The 17,329-nt window shown below is 43.6% G+C and overlaps 1 protein-coding gene across 5 annotated transcripts in view; it reads right to left on the bottom strand.

Annotated features, from left to right (window-relative positions):
* Window positions 1–3,507: 3,507 nt before the first annotated feature.
* Window positions 3,508–17,329, bottom strand: part of PHC3 (polyhomeotic homolog 3) — a 76,111-nt gene continuing 62,289 nt past the window's right edge. For 4 of the 5 annotated variants that reach the window (XM_048506131.1, XM_048506130.1, XM_048506128.1 and 1 more), the window contains 6 exons: window positions 16,247–16,500; window positions 13,511–13,670; window positions 9,091–9,205; window positions 8,160–8,310; window positions 7,830–8,061; window positions 3,508–5,712 (listed from right to left, as the gene is read on the bottom strand). In XM_048506131.1, coding sequence (XP_048362088.1) covers window positions 5,558–5,712; window positions 7,830–8,061; window positions 8,160–8,310; window positions 9,091–9,205; window positions 13,511–13,670; window positions 16,247–16,500 — 1,067 coding nt within the window. In that variant the 3' untranslated portion in view covers window positions 3,508–5,557. Of the gene's footprint in view, window positions 5,713–7,829; window positions 8,062–8,159; window positions 8,311–9,090; window positions 9,206–13,510; window positions 13,671–16,246; window positions 16,501–17,329 lie in introns of those variants that run through there. The other variant, XM_048506132.1, reaches the window with a different exon arrangement.

Raw genomic sequence — 17,329 nt, forward strand, 5'->3', positions numbered from 1 at the left:
TGGGATATGCTCACGGCACCCCAGGGTACCACGGAACCCTGGTTGGGAATCACTGGTTTAGAGTAAAAGTAAAGCAGGCAGGGTTTGGGGTAGAGAGGGTTAGGTTAGAATTTGTCCTTGCTATAAATAATCCCTTGACTTTTTAGCACTGGGGTACCATCCAGATAAATTACTATTATGACTCAAGTGCAAAAACAGGCAACTCAGTACCATTCCTAGAATGGTATATAAACTGCTCTCAGGCTCATGCTCAAACTTTCTCAATATTGTATTGTCGAAGGCTTTCACGGCTGGACTCAACTGGTTGTTGTGTGGCCGTGGTCTGGTAGATCTTGTTCCTAACATTTTGCCTGGCATCTTCAGAGGTGTATCTCAGATTCTCTCTGTGATACCCCTCTGAAGATGCCAGCCACAGATGCAGGCAAAACGTTAGGAACAAGATCTCCCAGACCACGGCCACACAGCCCGGAAAGCCCACGAGAAGCAGTTTCTCAATACTGTTACAGACAACAGGAGCCTGGGGTTTTGGGCCACATAATGTCTTCTCTCATGATCACATCATCATAAATAAAGGTATATATACATACATCATCATACATGTTCTCTTTACTTATATGTACATCACACACTTTTGAAGGTAGGGATCTCTTTTGCTACATGTCAGTAGTTCTTTTACATCCACAAGTCAAAGACTCATCGCGAAGGGATACAAACTGATGGATGCTACTGCGGTCTCCCTTTCTTAACCTACTTCCAGCTTGGCACATAAAAGACAGCCACCCTGTAGGATACTAAATTCTTCCAAGTAAAGACATTTTTAAAAGTCAGGTGGGCAGATTCTGCGCATGCAATATCAATAACTACGGGGGAGGGGGTGCTGATGCTTACAGTCCACATGGCAGACCTGGGGGGGGGGGGGCAACCAGAGCCCAGATCAAATGATAAATGACCAGAATAGTCCTGCAAGTTCTTACATGACTTGGTATGCTCCCGCCCCCTCACATTTCTAGTCAACCAGGAAGTCTGTGTCTGCATGCAACCTGGCTAAGACTAAACCAAGACATCTAGCAAAAGTGGTCACTTGACCACGTAATTATTCTAATAACTACAATGAAGACAGAAAGCAAGGAATGTTTCAGTTCTTCTTTTCTCAGCGTCTTCATTACAGCATGAGCCAGAGGTCATTTTCATTTGGGAAATAAGTTTGCTTGAATTTTTAGTCTAGGGCTATTACTATGTGCAGGATGAGTGCCAATGGGTTAGAGAACTGGATGTCACGTTGCCGCTACGCAACCTCACACCACGATAATATCCTCAGTTGGATTACAGTGCAACTGTGAGTATACTAAAGATAAAGGCCAATATCTGAGAGCCAACTCTCCAGATTCTGTATCCATGTATGCTTGAATACAAGATATAAGGTTGAGACCAGGTCCCAGAACAAGGCACCACAAACAAGCAAAATCATGTGCTTATCTTGGTTAGCTGTGCTCACCCAAGTACCAGGGTTCACCTTTAACAAACCTTGTGCATCTATTTTCTGTGCATCTCCTAAGTCTTTAACTAGCAGCTCCCAGAATGTCTGCAGTGAAGATGCTGCAGTTATCTGTAGGGAAGGAAAGCAGACTGAAACGTTCAAGCACAACTGCCTGCTCTAAGTATGTCTATGCGATAAGATGCCGTCACCTAATATCCTAGCCTGCCTTTACAATATAGCCACTGCAGTGAATAAAAGGACGAGTTTATCACTTGAGATACTACTTGGAGGTACACAGAACAAAGGAAAGGCAAGCAAGTTCAGCCCCTCAAATGTCTGCTGTTGAAAAAGTCACTTCTGACTGACATCAGAAATCATATACTGCATTTCCAGCACTGTGCGCCCTCCTGCAGGGGCCAGACATGTATTGAAAAAAAGCTGCAAAGCCAATAGACGATGGAGGGATTGCTTCCTGTGACCCTTTCAGGTGCAAACTTTGCATCGGGGGGGAAATTGTCTTGCTCTGCTCACATTGCAACTACCTTCATGATCTGACTCCAATGAGTAACATCCTGGTGGTTGCAACCCAGCTGCTACTTTCTGCAATGGATGGAATACAAGAGAACAGCCCTGTAGTAACCTGGTGCTACGCTGGTCTGGTAGGACACAGGCTGCCGTTGCCAAAGCTTGAATGATGGGGGGAAGCATTTGTCCAATCGACAGGCAGTACGCAAGAGTATCATGAACACTTAAGCCGCCATGACAGACAGTTCTTTTTGAAGTAGACTCCTTTGTGCTTCTTTTCTAATTGGTTTACGTTAGGAGTGCAAGAGCCTGATATACTAGATAAGAAAAATACTATAATCTTTCTCAGGAAAATCAGGGCGAATTTTTAAATTGTACAGGTGGCGAACTGTGATTGGTAAATTTTATATAAATGCTTGCCACCCTAATTGGGGGCGTGTAGCCCATTTATAATCATGGGAGATGGGAAAGCTACCGCAATTTCTAAAAGAGACATTTTAATACAAGTCCTTTGGAAGACAATTACCCTGATATATGAGGTGGAAAAACTGCACTATTTTAATTTTAAATGATATACAGTCCACTTCCAAGTATGGTTACTGAGAAGTAAATAAATTCAATGTATGCCATGGGGTTTGCTCTCAAATAAGAATGCACAGGTTTGCAACCTTAGTCTCTTGGAAGTGGACTAAACTGGCTTAAACCCTTTCCATTTACATTGTAATACAAAGTGAACTGAATTATTAATGTAAAAAGCAGGGGTGTCCAACTCTGGTACTTCAGATGTTCCTGGACTACAATTCCCTGCTGGCATGGCTGTTGGGAATTGTAGTCCATGAACATCTGAGGCACCAGAGTTGGACACCCCTGACTTACAGTCAAAGGCTTTCATGGCCTGAACCAGCTGGTTGTTGTGGATTATCTGGGCTGTTTGGCTGAGGCCTTTGCTCCTCATCTGTTTCACCCTCATCTGTGGCTGGTGTCTTCAGAGGCACGTCATGATGAGAGGTGTTTCTCTTCATGGTACATTGTGGAGTGATTGTATGGTGGGGTATTTGTTTTGTCCACCCTACCGTATAACTACTCCACACGCCACAAAGAGAAAAACATCTCTCTGCGTCATGCCTCTGAAGGCACCAGCCATAGATGCGGGTGAAATGTTAGATGCAAAAGCTACCAGACCACGGCCACGCGGCCCAGAAAACCCACAACAGCCAACTGAATGATTAAGGTAGCCAAAGAATCTAAAATGTACTGATTTCCAAATCTCTCCAGTTTTGGCTCCAGTGCTTTGGCTAAGCATCCTTCAGCTGCTCAAAACCACAGGCTAGGCCAAGAACCCATTCATACAACTGGGGGCAGTTTTGGCCACGTTACATTCCACATCATGTCAGCAAGTTCCTGCAATATGCAGACTTTGAACATAGTAAAAATGAGCAACTGGAGAATTATATAATACCTTATAATACTTTTCTTTTTTTAAAAAAACACACACGCTCCATCTCTAAATGTTTGGTGGCTTTCCTTAACTCTGTAAGGAACTGGATTACTTTGAGCCTCTGACAACCTTTCAACAATTAATCCATGAACAGTTAACTATTACAGCTAGAAACACGTTTCTGAAAGTGTTCCAAAACTCCAGACCAGCATGCAAGTCTAAGTGCTTTTGCTAATTCTAAACTATCCTTAATTAAACAACTCAGGTCATAATGCACAAACAAAACCCTTCGTTTTAAGACGGTAAATCAAAACTTTTGTTCACTCTAAACAAAAACAGAGAAGGGTAATTCTCTGATGAATTATTGTGGTTTTTCATCTATACAGTGAGTAAAAGCTTACCAATTGTCTCATCGATCATGAACAACAATAAAACTTTGATTCATATTATTGATGATAATATGATTCACATTCGGTTACATCAGGGGTATCCAACTCAGGTGCCCCAGATATTCATGGACTATGATGGGAATCGAAGTTCATGAATATCTGGGGCATCAGAGTTGGACACCCCTGGGTTACATGGTGATCACGATCCTTTGGGGATTTCTTCTGTACAAGTTCCACTGAAATTAAATGTGATTTCATGGCCTTGCTCATGTCAGTGGGGTTTCTTAGTTCCCGATGGACTGGGACCCATGTCATTTAACTTGGTTAACTCAGTGGGGTCCAGAATGTAGGAAGAAGAAGTCTTTATTTACGGTCAATGACCAAACATCAGAATGTAGGATGCAATATGCGAAACTGCTTTGTAGACGAACAGCCTTAATACTTTGGTGGTGTTTGGTTTGGGAGCCTTTGTTATAAGACGAGTAACTTGTTCAACTTATGACACTGGGCCAGGAGGAAAAATGTCAAGAACTTAAACCAACTGCAGTTTCAAAAAGTGTTCATTCAAAATTGGGGTGGGTGGGGTGGCGGGGCAGAGTACAACGGCTCTACCAGCATCGAGCAGAATATCTGCCTGGGGGAGGGGGAAAGGGGCAAGAGAAGAGATGTCTGCAAATTCAGTTTGCCCCTTGGGGTCACTTGAGAAATCAGAGCTGCAGAACAGCACATAGATAACGTTGGGTTCCCTGGACTAGTGAGTAGACAGGCGCATCATTGGTCTAGGTCACATAGCAGCAAGAAAAGCTAGAAGGATAACAACACAATGCCCTCTTTAGAGCATAGCAAGCATACAAAGAACATGACGTCTGTGCTTTCTGTACTCTCTGGGAAGGATCTCTCGCCACTCTCGCTCACAGCAGCTTTATCAATATGTGCGTCTGACTTATTGTACAATCTTACTGATCAAGAAAGTCTTCCCACCCCACCCCACCCCACCCGCGTTAATACGTGGGAGTGCTGCTTTACGCTGACATGGGAAAAGTATGGCGTTCAGGTGACCCAAGCTTTTGAAAGCGGAAGGCTTGCTGCATTTGCAAAAACGTCTGGCGTCTTCTGCAGAAAGCTTCCTTGCTTGACGAAAATACTATAATGGTTCGGTGAAATATAGGATTATGAGAGAAGAGGCAGTCAGTTACAGGAGCCCTTCAAACTGTACGCTCAAGATTAATTGACACTCAAAGAGCACAATTAAATGCATAGCATTTTACCATAATCAATGCTTCCACAGACTCTGTGGACTCTTCTGTTAATCTGTATTCTTAAAAAGCTTTCTACAAAGGAAAAAAAAGTGTATAGAAACACAATTTAAAACTGTAATCAAAGCTGTATCTTTAAAAAAAGCTTGTATGGTAAATAATCGCCCTTTTGGAATAAGCATCACCCACAACACGTTAACAGACGCTTCGTCGAGCTTTTCACCGACTCTACCTCACCTTGCGTTTGACGACCACCAGTTTGACAAGACAGTTTATTCTTCCTGATAAGCTGGACAATTACTGGAAGGTTTAGTTAGGATTGTATTAAATATGCTCTCCAATAGTCCTTACGTGGAAAAAGATGCTTCGCAAAACACAGTCGTAATAATCACATCAATGGTTAAGATGTTGACTTATTACTTCACAAGTCTGTCGTCTAGTGGACGCTGTCGCTTTAAGTCTCAGTTCTCCACTATGATTCCTTCAAGGAGTTGATCCGGGCACAAATTTTCAGCGCGGGTCCTAGCTTAATATTCATTGCACTCATGAGATGATCCTCTTTTAACAACAGGAGAGCCTGCCCGTCAATCTCCTGGGTTCGAAACTCGTCAGCAATATCCTGACAACCTGTAAAGGAACAAACAAATGATTGCGTGTCCATTTTCAACAGGACCCTTCAAGCTATTTATATTTAATGATAAAGATAAAGTTTCCGCTTTAGTCATGTTCAACCCTGGGGTACCACTGCAAGGAGCGATTTTATAGGCAAGCCTCTTTTGTGGGGTAGTTTGCCATAGCTTTCCCCGGCTATTCTTTACCCGCTAGCTATGAGCTAGATCAGTGATGGCGAACCTTTTCGAGACCGAGTGCCCAAATTGCAACCCAAAGCCCACTTATTTATCGCAAAGTGCCAACATGGCAGTTTAACCTGAATACTGAGGTTTTAGTTTAGAAAAAACAGTTGGCTCTGAGGTGCACATTACTTGGGAGTAAGCTTGGTGAAGCAACCGTGCAACACTTCGAATGGGTGAATCACGATCCTAGGCAAGTAAGCCCCATTGCCAGCAACCGAGCTTATTCCCAGGTAAAGAATTGTGCTTTAGTTCTTCGCATGAAAATCAGTGGGGTTTAACAGCGCTTAACAGGGTTACCTACACAGCTTCCCCAAAACTAGGTCTTACGTTTAATGCTAATAATCGAGCCCAGCAGCACAGGCCAGCCTAGATATGTGGGGGGGGGGGACGACTGCGCGTGCCCACAGAGAAGGCTCTGAGTGCCACCTCTGGCACCCGTGCCAAAGGTTCGCCACCACTGAGCTAGGTACACATTTACCGACCAAGAAATGGATGGATGGCTGAGTTGGCTATGAGCCTGACCCACAGGGGGCTCGAACTCCTGACCGTGTGAGTAGCAGTGCTAGCACTTAACCACTACTCCACATGGCTCCTATTTAATGATAACCGAATCCAAATTTTCCAACTGGCTCCCATTCATTACAAACAGAATTGAGGAAATTGGCACTTCTATTGAATCTTTGGGTATGCTGTCCTTTGCTGAAGCCTATAATAGTTTGAAAAGAAGATTACTCGAAACAGAATCTCAAAACCTATTTGCAGCAGCATCCAAAACATGTTCACCCCTTAACGATACCTTTCAAACAGGGATGCAAAGTAGATTATATATGCATAATGCTGAAACCTAGCCTTAGGAGAGCCATACCAACGGCTAGGTTTAATGTTCTGCCCTCAGTGCTGCAATATGGTAGATTTTAAAAAAAACAGGGGGTGCAAGGAGATTCTGCTCCTGTAACTCAAATCAACTGTAACTCAAACTTCAGCCCACTCCCTCTCCCATTGCACTAAATATGAGGGAATTAGGGGAAAATAGGCAGATGCTCTTTTCTTGAACTGTGACAGGATATCAGATGCTCAAAAGATCTTACACTTGGTAAATAATTCTTATCCTGTCGTTTGTGAATTGATGGCCAAGTTTTTACTAGAAATTATATACCCGCCTAAAGGATAGCTCTATTCTTTTTAGTTTTGTTCTGTCACTCTCATTAAGAGATTCTGCACTATTATTTTATTTGGGGATTGCTTTAAATTTATTTTTTTTGTATCTTACCTCTATCGTCCTATATGCCAATAAAGGCTTGGTTGTGAATATTTAAAAAACAACGACAGGCAGTGCCTGTAATTAAATTAAGGTAGTAAAGAACAAAAGTCTAGATTTCCGGCTAGCTTGTTCTTGTATAGATGGCTGGTTTGTTATATACTTGTAAACTTCTGTGCATTTTCGTTTAAGTTGTAATGAACGATATAAGTAAAAAGTCTGTTGTAATTGCACTCCAGTTGGAGGCTTATTTTGTCAGCAATAAGCTGTAGCCTTATGCAGAGGCGTAGCAAGGGGGAAAGTGCCCGGTGCACTGGTTCGTCCTCTGCCCCTGCCACACCCCGGAATGCCCTCACCACGCCCCCACAGGGGTGTTGCCCAGTGTGTCGCCCCCACCCGTCCCCTTGGAGCTACGCCTCTGGCACTGTGGTACAATTTTGTTCTTTACTACCTTGTGGTTGTGTACCACCCCCTTTTGCTCATTATGGTGCGATTAAATTAAGGCTTGTCCAAGTTTCAGATCTTCCTTTGCTGATAACAAAATCAAGTTTCTCTGCATCTTAGCTATATTTAAAACAGTCAGCGTTGTGTAGCGGTTAGAGCAAATGCACGCAAAAGGACTCATTTTATACCAGGCAAAGAACGTATGAAGGCCCAAACATCTTCAACTGTCCACAAGGATGGGTCAGATTGCACCGCCGGTAACAGATCCATGGTGTCTGCCTTCTTCCTAATTCTCAGCTCTCTAAGCTCACGCTCTCTTTCCCTCTCACTTTGCCTCCGCAGCCGCGTGGTCATGGCAACCGGCACACTGTCCTCCTGAGAAGCCAAGTCTTCTTCTGCGGATGGATAAGCAATTGGAAGCTGGAAAATGCAGTACAGATAAACCAGAGTATAAACATTTTCCTTTATGACTCTTACACAAAGAGTTCGCTGTGGAGTTTACGTAACAGTCCACAGACCTGTCTATGGAAGTGTTCTCTTGGAGCTCCGTCAGAGCCACTGGGCCGGCGCCCGCGTCGTCCCAGGCTTTGGCTGTCTGGACTCCGGTTCCAACGACTGCTCTTGTCTGACGCATATAATCCAAATTTCTTACTGCAGCTGACATTGTACCTAAGAGCCAAAACAACAACAACACAAGGCTGTAAAATTTATAGTTGCTTCTAGAACAATGGTTCTCAACCTTTTTTCACTTGTGTAGCCCTGGGCAACCCATTTCCCCAAAATTGTACCCCCATATTAGCAAACCTATTATGATTTTTTTTCTTGTACCCCAAATACTCTGGTGTGTACCCCTTGGGGTACTGGCCCCCCCTCCCTCTCTCCCTTTCCCTTGCATGCCACCCCTCCCTCTACCTCCCCTCCAGGGTGGGTGGGCCACGTCTAGATGCCGGTCCCCTCCCTCCCCTCGCACTCTGACAGATAGAAACTCTGGAGCTTTGCTCACTAGAATGCAGTACTAGAATTGCAGTATTAGGGATTTGTGGATCACTCCTCTGTTTTGTGATAATGAGGACTTGTTAACATCCGATAAGGTTAAGAAACTTTTGGCAGTTGCAGATTTAGGAGTTCTACTGACTGCAGCCAAATGTTTTGCTCATGTAACTAAATTTAAAGGACCTCAAGTGGGGGAACTGGTTGGTCATTCACATGATGTATTTTCTGCCGCAGCTGACATTGCTCAAGGTCAGTAGGCTGAATGGGCAGGATCACTAAAGATGCTCCTGGTTTGTCAGATACAATCCAGCATTTCCAAACCTTCAAATGCTCAGTCATCGCGACAAAACATCATTTGAATATCTGCCTCAGGCAGGCAAAAGTCTCGAGCCGTCTCTAACATGATTACATTCAAAGAAGCTGCACTTAGCTATGGATTAAGGAACTGCGGAATACCTTTTGGCACAGGACATGGTGCAAAAGCGCTTCGACCGGAGAAACTTGTTTGCGTACCCCATTTTGCCACAAAACTCGCACTTAAGGAGGTCGGTTTCCATCTCATCTAGTCCCTCTAAAGAAAAGAGCAATCAAGTCAATCTCATTTATGATAATATTTTGATTTGATTTGAAATTTAATTTATATACCGCCCTCTCCCAGAGGGCTCAGGGAGGTACAACATAATAAGTAACAACAACATAAATAGAATAGAACCAAGCATAATAAGAACAACAACGTTTACAATAAACCTAACAATAATCTAACATCAGCAAAAAACAAGCACAGGTTCCACAAGAAAGAGCTAAGTTTCATTCTTTCTTTTTTAATCTTAAAGAATGCTGTTAGTGCCAGTGGCGGAGCTACAAGGGGGAGGTGCGCCATGCACGGGCACACACCTGGGGGTGCGGAAAATCGCCCCCAAGCTCCTCCCCCTTAGAACCTCTTTTCTCTGAAGGAAAATGTTGAATTACGCTCTTCTGAACTGTGGACCCAGATTTGTGCATACCCTGAATTTTAAATACACCAAAACGCAATGCTACGTAAGTAAAAATGCTGCGGCATAGAAGTTTAATTTGCATTGCGTAAAACATACACACAAAGCCGGCATACGGAGTCAGACCACTGATCCAGTTAGTCTAGAAGTATCTACTCCAAATGGCAAAATCAGAGACAGAGTCCTTCCCTAAACAAGACTGTGCTCTAGCCAGAGACATGGGGGTAGAAAATTTACTAGTGGTTTATTTTGACACTAAAACTTTGCGTTTCTTGAAACTTTTTCATAAAATTAATAACCCCAAATCGATGCTGCTGCCGATACAATGAATCAGCCGATCCAGTTTTTCTGTTGGCTAGAAAAGGAGAAAAAGTTCCCCTTTGATCACTAACAGGCTATGCTATGGTGATTATGGAACCTGCAGAAAAAAAGTCAGGGGGAAAGGGGACTGTAATATGGAGTGGAATCAAGCAAGACTGAGTAAGAAAGCTGGCTGGATCCAACCCGATATTAGGCAAGCTTAGCAGCTTCTAAATCAGCGGTTCCAATCTGGCGTTTCAGATGTTCATGGACTACAATTCCCATCAGCCACTGCTGGCATGGCCAATTGGCCTCTGAGGATGCCAGCCACAGATGCAGGTGAAGCGACAGGAGAGAATGCTACTGGAACATGGCCAGACAACACGGAAAACCCACAACACCCTAGGGATTCTGGCTGCGAAAGCCTTCGACAATACAGTGAATGTATCTATCCTACAGTTCATTCATTCATTCATTCATTCATTCATTCATTCATTCATTCATTCATTCATTCATTCATTCATTCATTATTGTATTTATAAACCGCCCCATCCCCTAAGGGCTCTGGGCGGTGAACAACAAATATTGCAAAACAATATAACAATAAAATTAAAATATCAACATCATTAAAATATATAAAGTTACAGCGTTCTGTATAAATCATTTGGCATCCAACGTTAAAACTATCAGTAAAACCCCCTCCCAGAGATTATGCACTTATCTCTGATAAGATGTAATATTGGATGATGAAATGTATATATTGTCAAGCAATCAGCAAAAATTAAACAAAAAAGTAATAAAAACTTACTTATTGCACCACACTTAATGATTCCAGTTCAAAGTCTTTCTTAATTTTTTCAAAAAAAGAACAAAGTCTACTTCCCTTTTGCAGTATACAAAAATATAGTTTCACATGGTAGGACAAGGAGCTCACTTTGGATACTGTAATTCCACACTGCAGATTTTCCCACCAGTTAAAAACAAAACAAACCCACAGTTTGCTTCTCCTGTGCTCCTCCTGTGACCTTTTATGCAAACAAAACTGTCGGCTGCTGATATTTAAATTAAATTCATTTCAGAGGAAATGCTGGCTCTCGCCTCTGAATAGGGCATTTATACCACTTGGTCTCCAGCTGTCAGTCAAGTCGAAACCAAACACCAAATACAAATGCAAATACTTGGATGCCACAGAAAACCAGTGGGAGGCCCACTAAAGAACAAAAGGAACTAAACCAGAAAAAGCCACAAGGAAATCTGGGCGGCGGCGGAGGTGGACTTTAAAATGTTAGTGTGCATTTGCTACCATAGAAAGAGTAATTGTTGGCAATCACTCCAGTACAATGATCCCTTCCACATCATGGGGATTAGGGAAGTGATGCCCCCCCCCTCCCAATATTGAAATCCATGTAAAATATTTTGGCCCTCCATTCACACCAGAGAAGAAGTCTGATTTTTTTTCTTTTAATTGTGTACATCTGTGGTATTAAAAGATTAAATATGTTGACATTATACAATACTATACATATATTTTATGCATTTCTGAGTTTCTAAACTTTTTCTGTGTCTGTCTGTTGGCCTTTGTGTATCATCTACAGCTTCACCCCCCCAAAAATTCCCATTTAATTTCTTATGCCGACCTGCAATATATCAAAAACTCTTATTGGGAAAGTTGCAAAGTGGAAGGGATTGACACAGAAGGTGTAAGACTGACATATGCAACAGAGCAAGTACAATATTTCACAACGTCTTGCAAAAACGTGAAGAAATGCTTAATACAAAAAAAACCCTGGATTTTGACATCTCGAGTTTTAGGAGCCATCCCATCCTGATAATTAACTGGCTCTTACAAGAGACAGACTGAATGAACCTTCAGGCCAATAAAGCACTAGTGGTGACCAGCAGTTGATCCTGGACGTGTAAGGAATCATTACAGTTGTACTACTGCATTGAATATTCTTGCTTGCAGAACGATTTCTGGGGTTCATAAGCCTGCAGCCCCTTTAAACCCTTAATCTTAGAGCGAAAAAGACAACTCCGTTTATTTGACGACTTTGGCTAAGCAAATGTCCAGAAGAGAGGGCTGCACCAGTAAGGGGATCGAGTAAAACTGGTGCAGCGGGAGAAATATTTTATTAGACTTGACTGCCCCTGTACATTTTGCTTATGCTTCAGGAGGGGGACCGCGACAGTAAAGTTGCCAGACAGTTTCCATAGCTCCTTTTTGCAGCTTCAAGCATCTACACGTAACAGATTTCTGTGTGACAACCTTTGGGAAACTCTCAGAACGGAGCTTGAATCCTCAAGAAATACTCTCACAGCAGAAAAATGGGGGTGAGGAGGAGATACAGAATTTCTGAATGAACGTACATGAACTCCCTGGAAGGCAAGACTTGGCACATGCTGCCATGTCGGTGTTGCAGTCTCTGGGGACCCAAATGCATAGTTGCAATGGATGGCCCACGAATGCTTCTCTCTCCTGGATTCTGGCTGCTCTCAAAGTCCAGCATGCAAGGAATAGTCTCTTCCTTCCTGCTGTTTCTCCAGAATCCAGATATTTGCTCCCTTAGAATTACAGAATCATGGAGTTGGAAGAGACCCCAAGAGCCATCAAGTCCAACCGCCTGCAATGCAGGAACATACAATCAAAGCACCCCTGACAGATGGCCATCCGGCCTCTGTTTAAAAACCTCCAAAGAAGGAGACTCCACCATACTCCAAGGTAGTGCATTCCACTGTCGAACGGTCCTTACTGTCAGGAAGTTTTTCCTGATGTTTAGGTAAAGCAGGCTTAAACTGAAACAGATTCTTGGTCCATCAAAATCCATACTGTCTATTCAGAACAGCAGAAGCCCTTTGGGTTCTCACACAGAGGCATAGCTGGGCCAAACTGCGCCTGGTGCGCAGTGTGTTTTTTCCACACCCCCATGGCGCCCCCCAGCAGGACACCCCCCGCCCCCCTTCCCACACTTACCTATGTTCCTTTTCTATTTCTAGTATTTTTTGAGGCTGAAAAAAGCGGCTTCTTCATAGTTCAGGGAAAAAAATGGCCTGACGAACTATACTTCCCAGGAGACCTTGTTAGCCCCAAGGTCTCCTGGAAAGTATAGTTCCTCAGGCAGTTTTTAGCCTGAACTGTCCAGGGCCGCACTCTTTTTTTTTCTGTAGCCTCAAAAAAAGTACTCTGCTAAAAAAAAAAAGAAAAGGAAACGAGGTAAGTGTGGAAAAAAAAAAAGGGGGTAGTGTGATGTGTGATGTGTGATGATGTTATTGTGCCACGGGGGGGGGGGGGGCGCTGCAGGGAAAAGGGGGAGGGGCCAGGGGCAATTTTTCACCCCCCAGGCATGCGCCTGGTGCACAATGCACCCCCCCGTCCCCTTGGCACTCCACCACTGTTCTCACATTCAGCACTTTAACATGCTCCTTGATACTTTTTATCTGGACATGCCAGGGATAGAACCTGGGGCCTTCTACATGCCAAGAAGGGACTCCAATACTCAGCCGCAATCCCTCCCTCATCCCCAGAACACCTGAAGGAAGAAAAGAAAAAACTTGCAGGGGTCTCTGTTGAAATAAAATCTACCAACCTTCAGTGATCATGTCCTCCGCTTCAGTATCTGAGGAATTATCAGCATGCTTTGCATTGTTTTGTAGTTCGGGCTCAACACACATAACATTCATCACCTGGTCCTCCATCAGGAGTCTTTTTTTGGCAGGCTGCTCGATCAGAAGAGAGGAACAACTTACCTGTCACAACAGAAAGAACAAATCGTGACAAATCCACTTTCACAATTGTTTGCAAGTGGATTTTGCTATTCCACACAGTAAAATCCAGTTGCAAAGTGAATTATTCTGCATGTGAGAAGGGAGACTGAGACTTCCATTTGTGGCATTTAAATCTCATGGGAAGCTTTACAAACAAAGATGGTAGACCAGAGGTTTGACTGTTTGCTCTCCATTTCCTTGGCCTTTTAATCTTATGAGTTTCTTTTTGTCAATGATTTAATCCTTGTAACTAGACATGATGGATATGGCTTCTTGAATTATATGTTCCATTTACACTATATCAAATTTTACAAGTATATCAAATCCCCACTGATCTGGCTCTCCTTCAAGCTCAGAAGATGGCCTACAAGTGAGTGGCATCTGACAACTAACTTTAACCGTGCTAACTTCAACCTGCTCAGTTAGTCCCAGTGCATTCAAGGAGAGAGCCGAGCTCCTTTGAGAGAGCCGACCTATCAGGGTGTGGCGGTGAGGAGAACATAATCATTAGGCTGGAAACCAATAAATAGCACAACAAATGCCACATTATCTAATGAGTCTCTGTGCTTGTGTTTCCAAATCAACTCACCCCCTACCCAAGATCGGGACTTGTGTCATGTCCCTTTTGAACTGAGGGCGTCTGCGGCTTGTGATGCAGCGTGAGGATTGGCTGTTCAAAGAACAAAGTCCTGAACATAGTCAAAGATCTCACTGGGCATGTTCAGGTTCTTGAAGGTGCTCAGAGAGGGTTCTTTGGAGCCTGGCTTTCATCCTGTCCCCTTGTTAACAGATCCCTCCCCTCCTCGCCAGGGCAGAATGAATGTGTTTTCTTCTCCCATCAAAGTCAACGGGATGCTCAAAGGTGAGTACAGGAAACTGTTTTTGAATATTTAAGTGCCACTAATCTAAACTCGCTTGGAACCCTGCTGCACAATTCAGGGGGCATAAAAAGAACCACCCTAATATTGCTTTTAAAATGAATAATTTCACTTTTTCCAATTACAGATCTTTTGGGTCCAATAACATGTATATATTTTCATCATTAATTTATTTAAAGAACAAAACAAATGTGTGTTTAAAATTCAAAAGTAATTTTACATTTAGCTGAATTCAAATTGCATTTTTAAAAAAGAAAGGCTTAAGTGTTGTTTTATTTTTCTAGTGACTAAAATTGGTCCCAGAGCTGCTCAGGGATTGTCTAATGCCCTTTTCAATCACACAGGACCAAAATCATGGGGTCTGCATGGCTGTGTTGTGATCATTGAAGAGATAAAGTAAACCAATGGGCCTTATAACTTGTGCTGGCTTATGGCAGAAAATCAAAAAGATGTTGACGAAATACAGCCTATAATCTCCAATACATTTTTTAATCTAAACCATTCACTATGTAGTTCAGAGGTGCCTTCTGTATTTGCAAGCCCTACAATCGACTCCAAGTGCCCGATTAGTGGCTCCTTCCCATGTACCAATGAAGATCATCTCATGTCAAGGGGTGTTCTCAGTAGCTAACTCACAATTGGAGTATTCACTTTCCTGGAGATCTGCCATGTCATGTCTGAATATCTTTCAGATATCTTTCAGAGTCATGTCTGAATATCTTTCAGAAGTGCTATCAGTGTGTTTGTCTTGGCTGACCTCTGGCAAGCGGCCTAATCGATCAGTATGTGAAGCAGCTTACATTAAGTGAATTTATTGAGCCCAATACTAAATACCCTCGTTGGCAGTGGCTCCAGAATTTCATGCCAAGAGTCTTTTTATCATGCTGCTAACTGGCTGAATGCTGAACCTTGCACATAGGAAGCTGTCTTATATGGAATCATATAAGAAGGTGGTGATGGCCACTAACCTGGATAGCTTTAAAAGGGGCTTAGACAGATATATGGAGGAGAAGTCAATCTATGACTACCAATCTTGATCCTCCTTGATCTCAGATTGCAAATGCCTTAGCAGACCAGGTGCTCGGGAGCAGCAGCAGCAGGCCATTGCTTTCACATCCTGCATGTGAGCTCTAAAAGGCATCTGTTGGGCCACTGTGAGTAGCAGAGTGCTGGACAAGATGGACTCTTGGTCTGATCCAGCAGGCTCTTTCTTATGAACCAGACCACTGGTCCATCAAAATCCATACTACCCATGGTCCATCAAAGTCCATACTACCCATGGTGTAATGGTTAAGAGCAGGTGCACTTTAATCTGGCTTATCTGGCAAACCAGATTAGCTTGTGCACTCCAACACATGCCAACTGGGTAACCTTGGGCTAGTCACAGTTCTTCTGAGTTCTCTTAGTCCCACCCACCTCACAGGGTGTTTGTGGTGGTGGGGGGGAGGAGATTGTAAGCCCCTTTGAGTCTCCTTACAGGAGAGAAAGCGGGGATATAAATCCTCTGAAGGATCCTCTGAAGATGCCAGTCACAGATGCAGGCGAAACGTCAGGAGAGAATGCTGCCAGAACACGGCCATACAGCCCGGAAACCACACAGCACCCCAGTGATTCCAGCCGTGAAAGCCTTCGACAATACAGATAACAGAAACGTTGCTGAATGTTTTGTTTCACACTTACAGGAAATGGTTCTAACCCCTCTTGGATCACAAAGCCCTCAATGACATGGGTCAGGATTTGTGGCTTAACGATCGCTTGCGGCGGCTTGTTTTCTATGCTAGGGATCCTATTAGCCATGGATGCGCTGTTACTCCGTGTGGTGATTGCCGGAAGCAAAAGCGGTGGCAGTGGAATAGAGACGTGTGAAGGGTCTGATGGTGATTTTATTACGGAAGCGCTGACTGATGAGGCCACTGAAGAATGTCCCTCTTGTTCTGGAAGAAAAGTAATGTTTGTTTTTAGAGAAAATAAATAACTCAAGTGCCATCAAGTGCAATATAGAACTCAAGTGCCAAGAAAATACACAACTCAAGTGCCATCAATGAGAGCCAGTGTGGGGTAGTGGTTAAGAGTGCCGGACGCAAATCTGGAAAATCCGGTTTGATTCCCCACTTCTCCACATGAACGGTGGACTCTTAGCTGGGAAACTGGATTTGTTTCCCCACTCCTGTACATGAAGCCTGCTGGTGACCTTGGGATGTCACAGTTTTGAGAAAAAGTGCAAGAATAAGGAGAATGCTCCATGGCTACCTGTTTCCCACCAGCTCATGTCTGCTTGTGATTCAGGGATAATATAAAAGCAAACCACACGTCCTCCAGCTTCTCAACAGCATTTGATATTCTTTTCCTCTTGTTCAGCCAGCATGCCACAGTGGTTAAGGGCAGGTGCACTCTAACCTGGGGAACCGGGTTTCATTCCCCGCTCTGCCACTTGAGCTGTGGAGGCTTATCTGGTGAACTAGATTAGCTTGTGCACTCCAACACATGCCAGCTGGGTGACCTTGGGCTACTCACAGTTCTTCAGAGCTCTCTCAGCCCCAGCCACCTCACAGGGTGTTTGTTGTGAGGGGGGAAGGGAAAGGAGTTTGTCAGCCCCTTTGAGTCTCCTTACAGGAGAGAAAGGGGGATATAAATCCAACTCTTCTACATTTACATGGTTGTCCTGGCTTTGGGGTCACTCGATTGCCCTTATAAACCACTCTGAACTTTCAAGAAAAGAGTGGTGTTGCCATCAAGTCAATATTGTTGGTCTTTCTCCTCTCA

The sequence above is a fragment of the Sphaerodactylus townsendi genome, linkage group LG08, assembly GCF_021028975.2.
Source record: "Sphaerodactylus townsendi isolate TG3544 linkage group LG08, MPM_Stown_v2.3, whole genome shotgun sequence".
NCBI classification, from domain to species: Eukaryota; Metazoa; Chordata; class Lepidosauria; order Squamata; family Sphaerodactylidae; genus Sphaerodactylus; species Sphaerodactylus townsendi.